This window comes from Brachyistius frenatus, unplaced genomic scaffold (assembly GCF_029030835.1).
Source record: "Brachyistius frenatus isolate BFR_SWC_R1_liver_20210118 unplaced genomic scaffold, ASM2903083v1 Contig_145, whole genome shotgun sequence".
In the NCBI taxonomy this organism is placed as follows: Eukaryota; Metazoa; Chordata; class Actinopteri; family Embiotocidae; genus Brachyistius; species Brachyistius frenatus.
Window position 1 is genome coordinate 497,788 of NW_027210744.1, and position 20,847 is coordinate 518,634.

Below are 20,847 nucleotides of genomic sequence, written 5' to 3' on the forward strand. Positions count from 1 at the left end.
AGGTGATTATACTGTATCGTTTTCACACGGTTTGCTGACTTAATTTTTACTCAAAGTAAGATATGTTATACTCAATAACCAATTTTGTTTGTTAGTTTTTGAAGGTGTGTGGAGGCGAAAATAATATCCCGGCTTAAAACTCACGAGGTTGTTTTCCCAGTGTTTGAGTCTCATGGTCTCACATTTGTAGCTGCGGTCAGGCTTTAATGAGTACGTCAGCTGAGCTGAGCGAGAAAGGTAACCATGCAGAAAGGCATTGAGAAAACCCGCAATGAGAGTAACCGAGAGCACCGGGGAGAGAGTAGTAGTGGCTGAGAGTAAAGAGAAAAGTGAGTGGTTGGGGGGGTAGACACCGGTATGTTTCATCCTGCGCTGGTTCTGTGGCACAGCTCGGATTATCAGTGGTGTTATGGTCCGGGGCAAGGCTTTCATGCCGCCACCGTGGTCAAATGCCTTTGATACGCTTGGCCGGCACCCTCCAGGCAGCAGAAATCCAAAGGAAGAGCAAAGCAGTAAAGAAGTCAAAAAAAAAAAAAAAACACACTGAAACTCTGTGAAGTTTTTATTTGCCCTATGTGTGCCTGTGCTCCTCCATGTGTGTTCAAAGTCACCCACATGCTATGATCACGCGCTGCGTGATGCGCTTGCGTGTTTTCTCTGAGAGGTGGGGTGTGAAATCGGGTCTCTCTGCTCCTCAGCCCCCCAGTCTTGTTTCCACAGATTCCTCTCCTCTTCTGCGTGTCGCCATCTGTCTCTCCACCGCTCCATTTCTCTCGGAGACGGTGACCTTGCTATCGTCCCTTTCACACCACCCTCTCCGTCTCGGTCTCTCTGCTCGTCTTTGTCACTCTTCCTGCCTCTCTGATCACTCCTCTCCGTCTCCTTTTCTCTCCCTCTCATCTTCCCTTTCTCAGGGGCATTTTTGTGTAATTAAGTCCATGGTAGCGCTGTTGGTACACCAGCTTTGCCATCCTGACGGCCAAATTAAAAATTGATTTCTTCAAAAGATTCCACGCACTGGATGAATGCTCTTGCCCTCCTCCTTGCACTCTCTCTCTCTCTCTCTCTCTCTCTCTCTCTCTCTCTCTCTCTCTCTCTCTCTCTCTCTCTCTCTCTCCCATTCTCTTTCCTTTGCCGCCCTTTCAACTTCAGATTGATGCTCTATCTCTCCATCTGCAACTTCCTCCTAGTCTCGCCTTTGTTGAACTATAAAATCTACTTAAGTCACCCATCACCTCGACTCCACCCCACCAACCACAAGTCAACATTAACTGAGCGGTTTTAGGAAGGGTGCTGCTGCAAAGCCTGTCCTTTACCCATTTTCCTTTTTACTAAATAGCAGCTATTCATACAGCATATGGTAATAATGGCAGTGCATTACAAACTGTCAGTAAACACCATTCGAGCCAATTCATGCAGTATAATACTATGTTGGAAGTGTTTGTTAATTATGTCATAAGTAACTCTTAATACTGTGCTACACGGGCTCATCAAACATTCTTAACCCCCAGTATTTGAGGAATGAATTATTATTTTTACACTCTAGACCTGCAGAGTTTCTGAATGACAAAACAAATCGATGAAGCCACCCCTGAGGTGGAGGTTTCGGCTCCGCGTCGGCTGCACCATTAGAAACAAGAAGTCAGAGCCCACATCAGAGCCGCACACATTCTGATTACAGAAAGGTCACTGGAGTTTAAGTCGACACAAAAAAAACACCTGTGGTGCTGCTACATGAGTGAATGAAATCTAGAATCAGACATGATGATTAAATCAAAAGAGGGGACAAGAACTGTTTTGGCATTATTAACTCTGTCAAGGGATTCAGAGTTGTTTTGTTTTTTTAATCTTTTGACAGTAATCTTTTTTATTATTGTCAAACCTGACCTCCCCACCCCCAAACCACCACCACCACGGCCACCCTCCATACACTCCCATATTAGGCCTGGGATACACTGCCTGCCTGGCATGTGCTTTGCCTTTCACATGCTGCTCTACTGCGGCTCGGTTCCATTTGTGGCTGCAGGTCCTACCATTGACTCAATGAGTTCCTCTTTGATAATGCCCCTTCAGTATTGAATTTTTAAGGTGCAACAAGTGATGAGTTGTAACCAAAAGACAGTCACGTGGTTTTTGTTTAGCCTCACTCACATCGAAACACACAGACACACACAGGCACTCACACTGAGACAGAGGAGCAGAGCAGCGAAGAAAACACCACCCTTCACCTGGTGAAGTGTCGCCATGGCACAATTATAGCCGACTCAAGTTTTTGTTGTCATTATACACTACAAATTTGATCACTGGTCGTTTCCCTGGATATTTTTTTTTTTTTACAGGAAATCCCGCAACGCGTGAAAAATAGGCATCAGTTCTATTTCATAAATGGCACACCTCACACGCGAGGTGTGAGACGCACGTCTGAGCAGGCGTTTTGGCTGCTCTAATCCGTTAATATAGAAGCCTAAATGAAATGACGCCACGCAGACAGTGTGTTACACAAAGTCTGTGTAAGGCCAGGATTTCACCATATAAATGAAAGGCATACAGTATAGATGCTAAGTCAGCACAAGAATTTCTACAGATCCCGGCCCTGACTGAGTCCAGATCATCTGGAGGCTTTGCTCTACAGAGCTCCAAATATTTGATGTCTGTGAATTGGCCCTGTGTGCTTTACACACTTTAGTGTCCCCATGCATCCCTCTGTCCCTTTGTTGCCCTCTCATTTCTCATACGCCGCCGTCTTCTCCTGGCTCCCTCACTGCTTAACACCTCTCCTTTCTATTTTACAGCCTGCTTTTTCATCTTAGTTTTTTGTTGCCCATGGCAACTCGTTCTTTTTACATTTATATTATTCTACTAGAGACAAACTGATAGACACAGCGTGAAAAGATAGCTATTGAAACACTTAATAACTGGCTAATTCAATATTTTTTATGTCTTGCTCTTGCTAAATTGAACACGAACAAACACACACACACACACACACACACACACACACACACACACACACACACACACACACACACACACACACACACACACACACACACACACACACACACACACACTGGAACAAACAAGCACAGCTGCGTGGAAGAAGATTTTAACATTTCTGAATGTACTCCAAGGGTGGTAGTGTGAAAGAGGATGCGAACTGCCCCAGTCAATGCTAAACTTGGCTACATGCCTGTATTGGTCCGATGGCGACTCTTGAGATTGCACTCAATCCCTCTGACAGTCAAAAAGTGAGAGACTCGTGTACTTGTGACCATTAGTCTTTTGTACAACTGATTTTTGTTGTTGTTTTTGTTTGGATTCCTCAGGAAAATTAAGAGGTCACAGTCAAAAAAAATATTAAAACGAGAGAAAACAAGTATATGACAGGAGTCAGAATAGAGATCTATTGTCTGTTTTCATCGACCCAAAATTCACAGGAGGAAGAAATGACCTCATCCTCTGCAGCACAGTGAATTTCATGCAAATAGGTCTATTGATTAAAAGAATAATGGACTCATTATAACATTTTGTTAGCTCCAACGTTTGTACGAAAAAAATCCAATAAAAATGATCATGTTTGACTGATAGTGTTGATTGGGAACAAAGTAGACATGCTGTATGATCTTGTATAGAAAAGCATAACACCAGCTCTTTTTTTTTTTTTTTTTTTTTCTGTCGACAGAGCAGATTAACAAACCCAAGTACCTAAAATGAAAATACATATTTTCTCTTTCTCCTACTGCCTTTTCTCCCTTGCACCTAACACTCTTCTTCTAACACCTTAAGCCAGTCGAGGTCACGCCTGATTAGCTGCCAGTTTTAGCGTTATCATGGCTAATTACCAGGACTAATCTCTGCTAATGATGACATTATAAAAGTGTACTGTACATGTGGCAGAGTGGCCAATGTAGAAGAGAACCAAAGGAGGCTTACGTTTGAGAATAACCCAGCACATCTGCGTGCTTGTCGAGCATCCTGCGTAGGTGTAGTGTTTGACAGAGAGGAAGAGATAGAGAGGACCAGATTCAAAGTGCGTCCGCATGTGAGAGAGAGAGAGAGAGAAAAAAAAAAAATTGGTTTAAGATTGGTGGCATTTGAAAGAGATACTGTGGGAGATGATGACGAATGACAGCAGTAGTCTGGACAAATTAAGCAGTCAAAAAAACAATATAGTGATCCACACGAGGCTTAAAATGAATTTAAAACAGGCCAGTGCAAACAAAGGAAAAGGCAATTTGATACACAGATAATAATTCAACCTTAATTATTCGTCTTTGGGGTAACAGTAGTTTGCAGTTGTATTCAAACTATGTTGATATTATTGAGAAGCACAGTGAAGTACATAATCAGATTGGTGGATCATGATATTCAAGTTGATTTAAGTGACTTGATTTCACCCTTAAAAGTGCAGCCTGACTAATTTTGTGATCAGATACATTTTCTTTGCAGTTTGAATTGCATTGTCGGCCAAAACGAGTGGAAAACAACATATTTACAGGTTAAAGCAGTGAATACAACTGGCCAACTGGCCCTTGCTTTTGTCAAAGCTACTGTTGTGCTCCAAACACAATGAGCAGGTAGCTTTTCTGTCTTTACTCAGTGCCAAATCATCAATAGACATCTGCTGCCAGGATCAAACCTGAGACTTTACAATAACAGAAGAATCTCCTTAACCTTGCAGCAGCAGAAAACAAAGACAGAAATGTGGAGATTTTTTTTTTCTCTCCCATCGTTAACTGTCAGCGACTGTGTGTAGGTGTGTGAGAGCATAAAAAGCGCTGCTTGGAGACAGATCACACAAACAGAGACCTCAGCTGGCTCACTGCATTACCTTGAGGATGGCCTCTCAAAGCGCTGTGTTCAACAAATAAAAGGAAAACTAAAACTATAAAAGACGAGAATAATTTAATTTGCCTTTAGCTCTTAATCCATTATGAATGCACACAGTGATGCATAAATGGACACTTTGAGCTCAAACAATAGCACTTTATTCCATCAAAGGCTGTTGGAGACATTTACATTAAGGCTGTGGGCAACATTCTTTGGATATCAAGTGTTGCCTTTTAATTTCTTTTTCTGTTTATTGTGCTTATTTATTGCCATTTTATGCTGCACTTTCTGTACAACAGCGCCTTGGCTGTCTGTTTTATGGATTTGACCAAGAGTTAGGAGTTTATACAGTGGCGATCAGAGCGTGATGCACCGAGTGCGTTGAGTACCCACTAAATCCCAACACTCACGTCAGTGGAATCAATGAAAGCGTGCCCTGGGCAACTCATTGGCCCCAAGTGGTCGCTCTTGGTGTTTCAGGTTTTTTTTTTTTTTTTTGTGTGAAGGATTTCCTCACCAAACCATTCACAGAGAATTCTTCAGAGGTAAGAGATGCAAAAGCAGCTTCAGTACTTCTAAATCTGGTTTCACACCATTCTTCAAGAAAATCATGAATTTCATTCACATTTGGAGTCATCGTTTCCCCATGTTGACAATATTCTTCAGCTGCGGTTATAGCACATACTTTGAGTAGTTAACATGCGTTCCCCGGCTCTCAGTATTGTGAAGAAAATGTTGTTGACTGTTGCAGCTGCATTTTGTTTTCAGGCTCGAAAAGGAAAGTACATTTTTAAATAAGAATCCGGCTCTGGTTTACATATATGAATCCACAATCACCATCAGTTATAACCCTATAACCACTTTCTGTCCTGTCTGCTTGTTAGGTGGTGTACAAAAACAATGACTTCAAGCTGGAGCTGTCCCGTCTGGCCATCGAGCGTGACCCTAAAATCACCCTTAACGGCGATCTGGTGTTCCGCTGCGAGGACGTGGCAGCCCTGGACCCAGTCACCTTCGAGACGCCCGAGTCCTACATCTCCCTGCCCAAGTGGAACACTAAAAAGACGGGCTCCATCTCCTTCGACTTCCGTACCACAGAGCCCAGCGGCCTGCTGCTGTACAGCCACGGACGCCCTCAGGGCCCTAAAGAGCAGAAGCCCGGTCGGGAGCTGAAGACTGATTACTTTGCCATGGAACTTCTAGACGGGTATTTGTACCTGCTGATTGATATGGGCTCTGGAAAAACAAAGCTCAAGGCCAGCAACAAGAAGGTCAATGACGGGGACTGGTGCCATGTGGATTTCCAGAGGGAAGGGAGGAAAGGTGAGGGATGCTTTGTTGAGACTGACAGCTGACGTATAATTTTACTGAGCACTTTTTAAAATTTTTTTTTTTAATCTTAGATTCATAATCCACATTTTCTAACAAGGTGTTTTCACGTTATGAGGCAGGTTGATATTCAGTAATGTTTTTCATACTGTTTTATTCAAATGTATAGATTGGTTATTCTTCAAAGTAGAACTCAAAAGTCAGACCAAATATCTGTTGTTGTTGGGTTTTTTTAAAACCAGAATGTGCACTCAGACTAAACATGTACTTATTCTAAATACCTTCATGTTTTCATTGTATTGCATCTTTTGGCAGCACATTTGAACAATTCACTGGATTATGACATAGACAGTGTCATGGACGGTCACAGAAAAGGAGACTGAAGTGAATGTGACATAGTCTATAACCGTCTTCCACTAATTCAGTATGTTAGAAGTGAAGGAATGGTTACACATACCAATATCCGGTGTTTGTTAACTTACGTTTATTTTCCCTTGCTGTGTGATGTCTTCAAATGCTTCTGTGGGTACAAACAGGAGCATCTGCATGCTAAAGTGTGTGTGTGGTGTCTGATGAATGATCTGTAGGTGGGCAAGCACCTTGGACATTATATCTCCCCCTAATGGTGTCTTATAATGAGGAAGGGTGTGTGTGTGTGTGTGTGTGTGTGTGTGTGTGTGTGTGTGTGTGTGTGTGTGTGTGTGTGTGTGTGTGTGTGTGTGTGTGTGTGTGTGTGTGTGAGTGTGAGTGTGTCTGCGCACGCATGTGATCTCACTGCTGCTCCTGCTGTAATTGGCTTTTAATAGAAAATTAAGATGGAGTCGTTAATCACAGAAAGGGAGAGGGCCTTTTGTTTCACCCACTCCCTGTTGCATTCTGCTTCCCTTCTCCTCCATTTAGTCTATTATAGATACATTAGACACACACTCACACATGCGCACACACACTCTACCGTCATCCGTCCCTCCTGTTTCTTGTATGTCCTTCTGTCTGCCCCTCCCACTCGCCCATTCACTCCCTCACCCACTTGACCTCCTAACCCCTCACACACCTCGCCAGATCACGCACTTCTTTCAGTATTTGATAGTTAATAAGGTCTTTTTTTGTTCTTCCTTGTGTTTCTGTCTTTCAGGATCTATCTCCGTCAACAGCCGCAGCATGCCCTTCAGCTCCCCAGAGGGCAGCGAGATCCTGGACCTGGACAGTGACATGTACCTGGGCGGGCTGCCCGAGTCCAAGTCAGACCTCATTCTGCCGCCGGAAGTATGGACGGCGCTCCTTAACTACGGCTACGTAGGCTGCGTCCGAGACCTCTTCATTGACGGAAAGAGCCGCGATGTCCGCCGTCTGGCCGAGATCCAGAGCGCTCTGGGAGTCAGCAGCTTTTGCACCCGAGAGCTGCAGAAGAGATGCAGCAGCACACCCTGTGGAAACGGAGGTCTGTGCAAAGAGGGATGGAACCGCTACATTTGTGACTGCACTGGCACCGGATACCTGGGAACCAACTGTGAGATAGGTAAGGAGGGTGAAAGGGAGTCTGTATGAGTGAAAGGATTCCAATCTGAAGGTCGTTTACGACTGTATAGTTAATTATAGGTTCTGATCAGCTATGCACACATCGTAGAAAACATAACTGTGTTTAACACAGTCCAAACAAAAGAAAATAGATGTGTTGTATTGTCCCTAACAAAACAAAAACAAAAACAAAAAAATGTGCACAGGGACAAATAATGGAAAGTTACTAAATTGTTAAAGCTGCAAAGCAAAACAAGAACACAAATGTAGAATGTGAGTTTCAACACAATTATGACATTCTGCCTTGTATGTGACACGATCAAGCAGCTGCTGGTATAGTAGACCTAAGAGCTCCGCAGGGAACTGTGTGCAGACTAAATGCCAAACGAGGCTCGGTTGCACTCGGGCCCGCTTGCTGCAGTGGGGGGGGGGGGGATGCGAATCTGAAGTGCTGAGAGGTTGGCAGCGATGTGGCAGAGCAGCCAGGCCTACCGCCGCCATCTGTGCCAGTCACGCAAACCCGGGTGGCGCATACGCCACGGCGAAGCAGGGCGAGCTCCTCAAACAGCACCACGGCCGTCTGATTCATCCCGATTAGCTGCAGGCACCTCGGTCCACGGTTTGTCTTTGCACGTCTGTGGGCGTGAGTGAGCCGTGACAGGATGGGATTTTGAGGGACAAGGAGGGTAATGAGGGAAGGAGAGATTGGATTCAAATCAGGACAGTTGAGGCAGAGGGTGAAATATCTTCATTTTGGAAGGGTGATATTTTACCAGTTTAGTCTTTGGGTGCTCACGCAGCAGGTGTGCTGTCCGTGATGTTCTTCTGCCATCTAGTGGAGCTCTGTGTTACTGCACACTCGGAGCACTTTGCTCAGAACCAGCCACATATTCCTTTGTCAGTAAACTGACTTCAGAGATTAGCAGGAGGTACAGCGAATCAATAATATTGGCGAGAGAACGACAACCAAGGTAATGGTGTTTTGAGCAGGTGTTCATGTGATAATGGACATTCTTTTTGAGCTACTGATCGTTTTAATTGATTGATCGAATAATACATGTGTTCTGTCAGTAGGACATTTGCCAAAGAAGACAAGGTGTGTTTGTACATTTGATTTTTGTTGTGCACTTTTAAAATATCACTGCTTTCCGCCTGCAGCAGGGATTTTTCTGCATCTTTAAACATCGTGTTTTCATACACTCTTAAACCTAAACGCTTTAAGCACCCTGTGACAGTGACTCATGTTAGCCTATGGTGACATATATCGACCCAAACTGCAAGATAAGAGCAGTCCTCAGGGAGCTGCCACTCTCCGCAGCAGTCTATTTATTGCAGGGCTGATTCTCCAGACAGTAGCCACAGTTGTGTCTCATGTGAATAAGAAAACCAGCTTCACTTTTCACATTTTCCTAAGCAAGAGGAGAGTCTGATTTGAAATCCAGTATTTATATTTTCTGTCGTTCTTCTTAAAATGAAGTCCAGGACAAATTCTAAGACACAACTATTATCTTGAAACAGATTAAAACCTAGTTATATTTAAGAAGAAAATGACAAGGCAAACAACATCAAGGTGCATTTACAAAAGCACAGAGACAGAGGTCTTGATGAGCAGTCTGGATGTTGCTGTCAGACTTCCAAACCTTAATGTCTGAGACGTGCAGCGTGATCTGTATTATCTTTTGATCGGTGTGATACGTCTTCAGACACACATGGCTTTGATCATCGCTCCTACTGAATGTTCACTTGATCTTATGATTTAGACGTGACAACAAAAATACACCTTTTGACAAACGGGAAATTGGTATTCGTTTTGCTCGCATTTGAAATAGTTGAACGTCAAAGACAGAAAATTAAAAATTGATCTTTTATATGGTTAAGGTTTATTGGCAAAACATTTTTTGAGGATATAAGCTCGTCTTAATGTAGTTTTAACTAGGAATGTAGTGTTTGGAGGAACTGAAACGTAAGTATATTCGGTAGAAACATTCATTCAATATTATTTTGTGTTAGATACTTTCACTTGGCTGCTGATACTGTACTGTCATATCCATCTACCATCATGACCACATCGCTCTCCGAGCATCTTTTCTCCTGTCATTCGTTGCCCACTTTGTCATCTCCTTCGCCCTTACACAGAGGCCACGGTGCTGAGTTACGACGGTAGCATGTACCTGAAGATCATCATGCCGGTCACCATGCACACGGAGGCGGAGGACGTGGTGCTGCGCTTCATGTCTCAGCGGGCGTACGGCCTGCTCATGGCCACCACCTCCAAAGAGTCAGCGGACACCCTGCGACTGGAGCTGGACGGAGGCCGCGTCAAGCTCACTGTCAACCTGGGTAGGCCACCGCGACTCATCGTGGACGTCCCTGCTAACCTTCCCCCTGGCCCTGTCTCCTCATCCTCACTCAGTGTTTTAGCTTTGTATGCCTTTGAACTCAGAATACTAGTTTGACATTTTGAGTGTCACACCATGATTTTTTTTTTTTTTTCATCGTAAAATAGTTGGGTGGGAAAAGTTTATGAATTCGTCCCTCAGTTACATTATATTTGTTTCCTTTGATTGATGGGAACAGTTGGCAGTACAGCGGTTTTTGGCCTTCATTATCTACTGGTTTAAATGCAGAATAGCCAACAACGCTCAAATGTTGTTGTTTTTTTATCAGAGAAAACTGAGGTAGAAATCCAGAAACTTTTTCTTTCACCAACTGCTTGCCTTAGAAGAATAAGACGGATTGAAAATGTAAAGATATAGCCAGACCCAAGTCATTTCGTCCTCTGTAGGGAGCCACCCTGCGGTGGTTTCTGTTCCATATTCTCTGACCCCCTCTGCATTCACTCCTTCTTTGAGGTCTCTGTGAAGCCCTATACCTCCTCATCCCGTTAAAAAGCTCCATCTCGAACAGTACCGCTGGCCCGACCCTGAGCCTCAACCTGTTCACCTGTCTCTAGAAGCCTCTCGGTGGCCTCGCTCCTGTCTCGCTCCTCTTTCCAGTTCTGCTCTTCTCCCTTCTTTGTGGAGTTAGCTTAAGGGCTGGCTGGTTCCACCGCTACTGAGCTGCACTGCTAAATTGAGTCAGGAATCTTTAACAATAGGCAAATTACCAATGTGTTGAAAGAAGAGGCAGATGTAAAGAATCCTGAAAGGCAATGTTAATGGGGAGAAGGTCAGTGAAATTATACAGAGAACAGTTTGTAAGCTGTATGGTTTCTTAGAGGGGCCAAATGCCTTTCCTCTAATAACTGGCTGGAGGAATGCCGACCTCCTGACATATTAGAATTTAATTGCGATGAATAATAGAGCTCCGGGTAAGATGGGTGCGACCTTCCAGCTCTTGATACTTTAAGCCTGTCCTGACCCTTTGAAGGACCAGACGCTCAGCACTGAACCGGGAGGAGCATGACAGAGGCACAGCCTGGAATATGAGGGTCTAAGCCACCGTAGAGACAGGAAGGGGGGCAGTGGGATAACACAAGGTGGCCGTTACTCTCTCTTTTCTCTTCCTCTTCCTTCCTCTTCCTTCTATTTCCTCCAACTTCTCACTTCTTCTGTCACTCATAAACCCCACCACCTGGCCAAGACTCAGAAGATGGAACTTTTCATCCCTTCAATGGCCTGTATGTCTGCGGCCCACGGATCGAACAGCCAGAGGGACCGGCTCACAGCTGTAGCTGACACAAGTTTAATGTACACAGAGCTGCAACTTGACCTGCTAGCAATTCCCCATAATTTGCATACCTGCCCCATTTCTCTGTTTTCACCTGCACTTCAATAACACGTCAAAAAAAAAAAAAATCGACATAGTTGTCTGATGCTTTAGTTTTGCTAATGATTTTAATACGATAAAATTAAGTGAAATGCATTCCTCAATCAGAAGGCAATCCTTCTGATCTGTTAAGGTCTTAATCCGTGTTATGATAATTAAAATCCAACTAATTAATGACTAGGAATAGCTATAATTGGACTGATTTAGCCCCAATTGTATTTATTAGTGGTAGATGATGACGATAACCTTTCGAGTGTGCAATGTGTAGATTGAAAGTAAGCCTGCCGTGCTAACACTGACATAAATTACCTGTAATGTTCTAGTTTAACACCTTCAGATATTGTATTTATTGATTATCAGTAAAGAAATACACATCCTGTAGGGACACTCTTTACATTTCTGCCCCAAATCTCATTCATTTCAGAAAACATCATTGCTGACCGGAGCTGTACTTGCACTACCTCCACGTCTCTATAGAGTGATGCTGGTCCCTGGCTGTTTGTGTCCACTATTCTGTAGCGGTTGACAGCTCGAGACCACAACCCAACCACACTGCCACATGCACACGTAGTTCAGCACTAGATGGGACAGAATAGCAATAAATTAATCTGAAGATACAGGATAAGATTCCATTGTGAATAAGAATCTGATACTTTTATCCCTGAAAAAGGAAGTATCTTCTTACTAACTCCCATCCAGAGGTGGGGTTAAAGGTCAGGTCAGAGGCAGATTCAGTTACTTGCTCCAACCAGAGCTGGTGTTTGCTGAGACTCTGCTTTAACCTCAGTCTTCAAGCCGAAGGACAACGCTTTTTAACCAACACGTCACTATTCTGACCGCACAGCTTTTAAAATGATAACACTCTTCGCTGTGTTTTTGTCGCACTACTTTTAGCAAATAGCTGACAGTGGGGTTATATTTCTGGCAGTTTGTGTGCATCAGGCAAAAGGTGGCTGGGATGTGCAGATCACCCTTTCTTGTCATTTAAACTGTTGGGTTTGTCAAAACCCAAAGTGCTGCAGAAGGCAAGTGCATCAAAAATTGCAAGGAACGGGGGGGAGGGGGGGTATAAAGTTAAAAGTGTAGTGATAGCACATTGGGGGGGAGGGAAACGTACACAGCATGAACACAATGAAATCAAGTAAGTTTTCCAGACCATCTAATTATGTCCAACACCCTTTGTGCAGTTGAAATTATTAGGCTCTATCTAACTTGTTCATGAAGGTGATTACTATTGCATGCTTTAGACAGAGGTATTATGATTTACAAAGAGGGGAAAATAACATGAACTATTTAAAGAGATGAAAAGTGTATGAAGGTTTTTCCAGATGGTATGCTAAAACGTTGATGCTCAGTATGTCAGAGCTGCACTCCACCTAGATACAACCTCATAATTCCAAGTACACAATTTGCATCTTGATGTTGCCTCTGTAATCACATGTTAAGTTGTTAGTATTTATTTATATACCAAACAATAGAACACTTTGCAGAGTTTATTTCAATGTTGAACGTAGTGTCATCAGCAGGTTGAAGCTGCAGCACTCTCTTATTGTGTAGGTACCACGATGTAAGTCTTGCCTTCTACTGTGCTTTGGGGTTAGTGGGTGGAACGAGGGGTGGATGATGGGATTGATGGAGGAAAAGGGTGATCCTGACTCGGAGCCTGTCCCCGGATGGTGGCCCCAGAGCAATGCTTGGTTGTCTGCAGAATGTACCTTGAAGGATGTAAAATGTCTTTTTTTTCCCTCTTTTATTCTCTCTCTTATTTCTCTCTGTCTCTTTCTTTCTCCTTTTTTTTTTTATTTGATCTCACCATTTCGCTCTCTCTCCCGCCAGATTGTATCAGGATAGACTGTAGCCTCAGTAAGTGGTTCTATCCATTTTTCTGACTAAAATGTATCTGTCTTTCTCATTCTGATTCTGTGCCATGGCTCTTTCATTTCTCGCCTGTCCTCATATAGTGACACCTCTCTCATTAACCATGTCTCTGCTTTGCTATATTTTCTTTGAATGAGCTCCATTTATTCATTTTTTTTCTTTTCCATTGCACACTTTTTTTTTTTAGATTTGTATTTGTGTTTCTCACGTGCTCATTTGTATGTCTGTCCTCAACTCTTTTTGAAATACTTGATGTAAGTTGCTTTTTTTCACTCCATAAGTTCTGTCACTTTAAATTCCCTCCCACCATTTCTTTCCCAGATTTAATTAGTGTTTCACTTACATTACTATCAAGATTTTCCATCCCACTAACCTCCTCCCTTTTCAACAACATGACATTATTCCATTGCCTTTCTCATGCTTATTACCATTCTAGTCATTTTCCTGTCAACCTTCTCCAAAAATGCATTCACAAAAGGGCAACGTGACACTCCCCTGTTGGATGTTCCTATTTTCTATTATGCAGCGCTGAGTCTCCGCTCCACGCTGCTGCACACACAGGTGTTGCTTGTTTTTCTATGTGGGACAAACTGTAGTTTTGGCCCCCAGAAAGCTAATTGCTTCTCTACTGAGAGATGGTACCACCTGGTGTGTGCTTGTTTTCAGAGCACGCTAATGTTTTCCTGCCTCATGCTGACAGAATGATAGCAAACTGTTATTTCTATCATGTCCACTGACAATTGAACAACTAGCCCACAGGTAAGTGCTGCCAGCCACGGTGACAAAGATAGAGAAAACCTCATGTTTGCCACAATGTGTGCGTGTTTGTGTTTGTGTCTGTGTCTGTCTCTGTGTGTGTCGGTGGGTGTGTTCCTCAATTTTGATAAGGTCTTTGTGAGAAGAGAACGGTTGGAGCTTGACTTTGATCTGCCTCTTACAGCTAAATATAGAGGTAGCAATTAATAATGCATTCTTGTTGGCTTTTCTCCCTTCAAGTATGTTTAGAGAATTTGACATTTATGTATTGGTATTTATTGAATCCTTGGTATCTGGTTTGAATAAGGATCAGGGTTTACATTTGTATGCTTGCAGGATATTGTCGGCTGCTGGAATCTTATTATAAATTACAAAGGCGCTTCTGTAGAGTCAAACAGATGTGTTTGTCAGCCTGGGCTGTAGGTGTGTCATAATCACTGTGTGAGATGCCATGAACTCCCCTTCAGTCAGTTAGATCTGAAGGAGCCCCCTGTATGAGAGGTAAACTGTCTTTAAGAAACTGAAACATGTCCAGTTGCTTTTGGATAACACTAAGGTTGACCTGGATGACGGAGAATCTTCACATATAACATCTCTGTTCTTCAATTGGGTACAATCCAAACACTTCAAAATCTCCACCCGGCATGGAAGTGGCCTCTGGGTTTGACAGATTAAACCCCCTTTATGTGCAGACCCACTGGCTTGGCACATGTTCAAATACTGCTGAGAATATGTCAGTACCCTGGGTTAACCACTAGATGTCAGAGAAGCAATAGGAATACTCTGTGATGTTCCCGCAGTAGGGAGGAGTTGGAGACTGAAGCTGTTTTTTTTTTTCTCTCTCTCTCTCTCTATTTTCCTCCCATCACAGGGCTCTGAACCATTTCTCAGTTTTCCTGTTAGAACTGGCCAACTTAATTTTTGCACATTATTTTCTATGGCGGTTGAGGTCGTTTCAGATTTACATGTTTTAATAGGAGAAATATTTGGCTGTCTGAGCATGTCACGAGGGATCTTGTGGTTTTTCAGAGCTGCTTTATGCTTCATAAAATCTCCACCATGATGGAAAGACCTTTTTCAGCTGCTGGGTTTAAAAATTGATCAGGTTATTCACTGTTGCTGCTCAGGCAACGCGGACTCTGGACTCTGGGTTTCAGTGGTTTTGTGAGGACTATTTTACTTAGCCTTTATGCTTTTTGGTTGACTGGGCACCCTTGTACAGTAATGCCCTGCTTCATGGCCACTCTGTCACACACAACCCTGGATAAGCGGTCCCAAAATATTAGTGTGCACTTGTAAAAAGGAGAGGGAGAGGGAAGAGAGAGCAGAGACAAACCAGGCAGAACTAGAGAAAAACATTTTATTCAATGCCATGACATCTCGGTCGATATCTCCTTCAGAGCTCTACAGCAACTGAACTTGAGTAAGAAAATATAGGCACCAGAGTCTCTGCTGGCTGGTCTTTGAATAAAGGTAGCTATGTAAGCAGCACCTGTAATATGTCAGTATAATGGAGATGTTCAGGTATACAGACAAATAAGAATATATCCAATTGACTGTTACTACTGCTAAAACGACAGTATGTCCACTGTCAAGACTCTTGGCCTTTTTTTATTTCTCTAATTTCTGGCTCTGTGAGGATTAGGAAGGGAAGGATCAGCCCTGTGTGTTTTATTGCAGTATATTCTGACCCCAACTCTCTCAACTTAATGCATGTGATAGAGGGCAGATCCGTAGCCCTCAGCTCCAGTCGGGTCAGGGTGTCAAACTGATGATATGTGTTTGGAAGGTGGCCTTTCAGCCGCCAGCAGCGACTCCTCTTAGTTCAAGATAAGATGAGATTTGGCATGACATATGGCCAGCATGTGGGGTGCGACCACTCCGTCTGCTAATGTCATACCCTTTGGCCTATCCACCTGCAAGTACTCACTCCAGAACAGACTGAAACACACAGTGGGTCTGTAGAAAGGATGCAAAGAAACACCATAGCTCAGGTTCTCTAAAAAAAAAAAAATACAAATTAAACATACAACATGTATGCATCATTGTATGATTGGGCATACTCAAGTAAAGGTTAGTGATCTGCTGCATGTTTATGCTCATTAACAGTAAATGATGACAGTGCATCCCTGATTACCCACATAACCTGATTTCTCTGAGTTACGAAGGTGCGTGGACAGTAAACCTGCTGACAGTTGCTCAGAGCTAATAAACTGCTATTTTAGTGCAGGGAGGATGCAGCAGTGGTACAGCAGGAGAGGCAGCGGAGGGTAAGAGAATATGCAGTATGAAAAATATGTAGGGACAGTTTTAATTTGATCAGTGCAGTAAAAACAAGCTAAAAGGAGTACCGGTAGTATTTCCACCAGTATTATTCTGCAAGCATTATGTTAGTCTGTCATAATCTATAGTCTGCTGCCTACTCTCCTTACTGTAGATAGTTTTGAAAGATTTACTCTGGAAATAGTGAAAATAACTTTTGCTGCAATAAACAGCGTAACGTGGTTAAAATCAATAGTTTGTGTAGTAAAGTGACTGTATATGTAATTTTCCAACTAATAAAAAGTGGATTTACAGTAGGGTGCAGTTTCAAAGATGCAAACCAAGATAGGGAAATCAGTCAGTTTGAAAGTATGTCCAAATCCTATTTGTTTTCTTTTACTGGTGATTGAATAATGACCTTATCCTGTAATTGAACATGTTTCCCGATAAGTAAACTCAGGTCAACATTTTTTAGATCTGTATTTAACAATATTGTATGGCAGTAAGTACAGAACATTGATGACTAATAGAACCAGGTGATGATTTCATTGCTGTCAGTGAGCATGCCCACAAACACAGATGAACATGTTCACACATATGTATTCACAGATGCATGCATCACCCCCCGACCACCCACACACACACACACACACACACACACACACACACACACACACACACACACACACACACACACACACTCAGACACATTTCTCTCACTGACGCTGTCTCCCTCTTCAATCCCGACGGGTCCTCCGATGTCACACTCCTCCCCTGTTTGTTCTCCACAGTCTAATTTGTACTGAATTGGCTTCTTATCTGCCTCCTCTGCTCTCTCTCTCTCTCTCACTCGTCTCCAGGCAGATGGCTTTTTCTTATTTTTGCAGTGAATCACAAATATTGAATTTGAATGAGTTTCCAATCGCTCCCTTAAATCATGAGTCATCACGTCCTATCTGAGTCAAATTGATGTCAAAGATGGATTTGCAGTAGGCACTAGAAGTTGCCCTCAGCATGCACAATGCATCACAGTTTATGAAGTTGAATCATGCATCAGTTAGTCAGTTAGACTGTATCAAATTTATTTTGAAGATGCTTGGATTGGGATTTGATTTTTAAAGGCAATTTAATGCTCCAGTGGAGGATATCTTTTTTTTTTTTTTTTTTTTTTATTGAATACTCATTTTATCCTCCAAAACTCCAGGCCAAATATGAAGCAATGAGCCAATAAGAGGTTTTCATTATTAACATAATGTCTTAAATTGGTGCACCGTCAGATATGGGGACATCATTTGATATAAATAGATTTATGTTTAGACAAATCATCTAGTTCAGTGGTGGACAACAGAAGTTAATTGTACATTTCCCAGTAGTTCGTGCATTTAAATGTAATCAACAGTCATCGGTGTGACAGTAGTGCACTGCTAGGAACCAGCAAAAATACACATTGTGTAAACAGATTAGATGTACTGTATGCAGCCCTCCGGGCAGTGGCCTCCAACACACACACACACACACACACACACACACACACACACACACACACACACACACACACACACACACACACACACACACACACACACACACACATCCATGCAACTTCATTTGATTTTAAAACATTTAATACATTTTTGCTCTGCACGGAAATGAACCAAATGCCTCTTAAAATGTTAAACAGACATGACCCAATAAAGAAGTTCTCTGAAGCCTATATAAACTTCAAAGGAATATGTAATTGGAACATTTTCCTAACTGGAGCTGGAGTGTAGTGTCCTCGAGTGTTTGTGTGGAACCGGGCCAGCAGGATGAAGTGTATATGTGCACATCTGTGTGGAAATGTGCGTCAGGATACACTGCGACCTCAAACTTTGTCATTATATATATATAGTGTTAATGAGATAGTTGAGGCCAGAATCTGTCAGAATGTCAAGGCCGGTTGCTTTGAAAGACAGCAAACTTTAAGTACATATCATGTAACTATGAATCTGAGAAACATTTATAAAATCCTGACTCTTAATTCTACTAACTCAAAATTGCACAAATGAGCAGAGGAGGTGATGAACCACGGCTGCAGCGGTTGCGAACGCTCTGCGAATTCAGAAGATCTAACAGGGATGGCACCGTGCCTTGTAGTTTTTCTTTTTACTTCCTCCTCCCTCCCTCCAGTCTCCACTCACTTTGAACTTCAGACACCAGAGGCTCTCTGCACACTAGACCGGGTGAGGGCATTGCCTTTCTACCCTTTTTTTTGTCCAATACGAATCGTCCACACCGATGTTCCAGTGTCTACTTGTAAGAAGGCCACAATTTAATATATTTAATGTGGAGAAGACAGACCAAGACATATGCAATATCTGTCTTTTCATCTGGGGACTAAATAAAAATATTAAAATGTGGTGAACAGTTTGCTTAAATACATGTCTGCTGTTCCCCTTCATGTTATAGCTCTTCTGTTTTCCAGAGTCTGCAATGAGCAAAGTAATCATGATGCAGAGATTGGACTTCAGACATTGAGACATCACTCTTTTATGTTATGTGTGTGTGTCTGGACATGTTTTTTCCTTTTGAGACAATTTCACAGACGTGATGACCAACTGTCGCACACACAAGTCTAGATGATTGTTGATCTAAGATTGTGTTTTAATGCCACGCGTAGTAACCTTTTCATGACATTTTTAACAGGTGGAACCTCTGTCATATCCTAGCATTATTGTACTGTATTGTACACACATTTAGCATTTATTAGAAGGCTGTGCAAAGTTACTGTCTATAATAATATAGGAACGATACCTCAGGAAAGGATAGATGCAAGGGGAGCTTGTTGAACAAATATACGTAGCTACAGAGTGTCGTGCGTTGCTTGAGTTCCCAAGTGCTTGCAAGTACATAATTAATTTTTGCTCCACATAGAAAAAGCAAACAAGTTATCAAAACCCATACGACCTTATACGTTGTTTGTTGCTACTCTCAAATATGACCCACAGAAGTATTTCTTAAATCACCCTCCCTGAGTAGAGCACAGAACCACAAAGTTAGGTTTCGACAAATGTAATGGCTTGAGTTAAAAAGACAGATCGAACCATGTTGTGCGTTACCCTTCATTGTCATGGCAACAGCAAATGCAGTCTCAGTAAGTAAAGAGTGGTCTCCTGCACCCAAGTTTTCTGTGGCATCTCACCATCCACCGCACCTGTCTCCTCCTAACAAGGAAGAACTCCCGTTATACAGGTGACATCTGAATTTGTTATTTATAAAACTGTTTAACTATAAAATGTAGCTGTGGGTCGGAAATAAGAAGTTTACACGTAAGACTTTTGGGGTTGATCTTTTTCTCGGTCTCAGAAAAAAGGTTCTCATATCCGTGGGGTGCCAGTTGAGTCTATTTTTCTCCGAATTATGTCAACACACAACACACAGTTGTCAAAACTGACAACATCTTAACAAGTGCATAGAGGGCTGGACCTGTGTGTTGAACTGGTTTGTGGCTGCCTCCCAGGCGTAGCCTCAGTCCATGATCAGTGTGCCTCTACTCAGCGCTCTGTGGCGTCTGCGACAGGTTAGATATAGACTCATTACAGACACTCTAATGAGAGAGCCGGTAACAGCCTGGAGCTGTCCAGACCCATACTGCCTTGCAGGACTGATGGCTGTCTCGTGGGACCATACCCTCCTGCCACAGCATGCTGGGAAATGCGGTTCAAATCATAAATCAGCATCCCCCTAGGACCTTTTTCTGGAGTGTGAGGAAGAGAGATGTGAGAAAGGGGAAGTTTAAAAAAAAAAAAAAAAAATGAGAGGACGAAGGAAACCGATAAGAAGCAGGCGACAGAGGGCGAGGATGAAAAGGGAAAGCAAAGAGGGAGGGTGCAGATGGCAGTATGAAAGGGAAGAAGGGAGATGTCTCTTTGAAGCTCCAGCAGAAGCTCTAAAATTCTGGAGAGGATGGGTAGAATGTATGATTCATTTCCTGCTCCTCAGAATCAATCAGGTGTCTTCTCTACATCTCCCAGACTCAAATATGTCTTCCTGCGGTGGGCATCTGCAATTTTAGACCCTATCAACAACAGTTATCTTGTCTCACTAAAGCAGCACAGGCACCCCCTCCCGCACAGGGCTGAGAAGAGTGGGGAAGCAAAAATGTGAGGCCCCTGATAGCTACGAGAGAATACAAATGTGCAAGGAAGCATCACACACACATTTTGCTTTAGAGAAGGGAAAGTAGTCACCCTCGTGTACACACACACACACACACACACACACACACACACACACACACACACACACACACACACACACACACACACACACACACACACGGGCACAAGCTGCCTTATCTTTGTAATTGCCACAGGGGGATCATAGCGGCAGGCGTAGATAATCATGGCTGGGGGTCATAATCTGTTTGCCGCTGCCCTCTACGCTGCTTATTCCTCTCTTCTCATTGACCGCTCCCTTACACACCAGAACCACACACACACACACACACACACACACACACACACACAC

At 42.9% G+C, this 20,847-nt stretch overlaps 1 protein-coding gene across 1 annotated transcript in view; it reads left to right on the forward strand.

Moving 5' to 3' along the window:
* The window catches only part of nrxn2b (neurexin 2b), a 660,052-nt gene that overhangs the window by 308,950 nt on the left and 330,255 nt on the right, over positions 1-20,847 (forward strand). Inside the window, 4 exon segments of the mRNA XM_069715608.1 lie at positions 5,715-6,153; positions 7,292-7,675; positions 9,811-10,014; positions 13,279-13,305. Of these exon segments, the coding sequence (XP_069571709.1) occupies positions 5,715-6,153; positions 7,292-7,675; positions 9,811-10,014; positions 13,279-13,305 (1,054 nt within the window).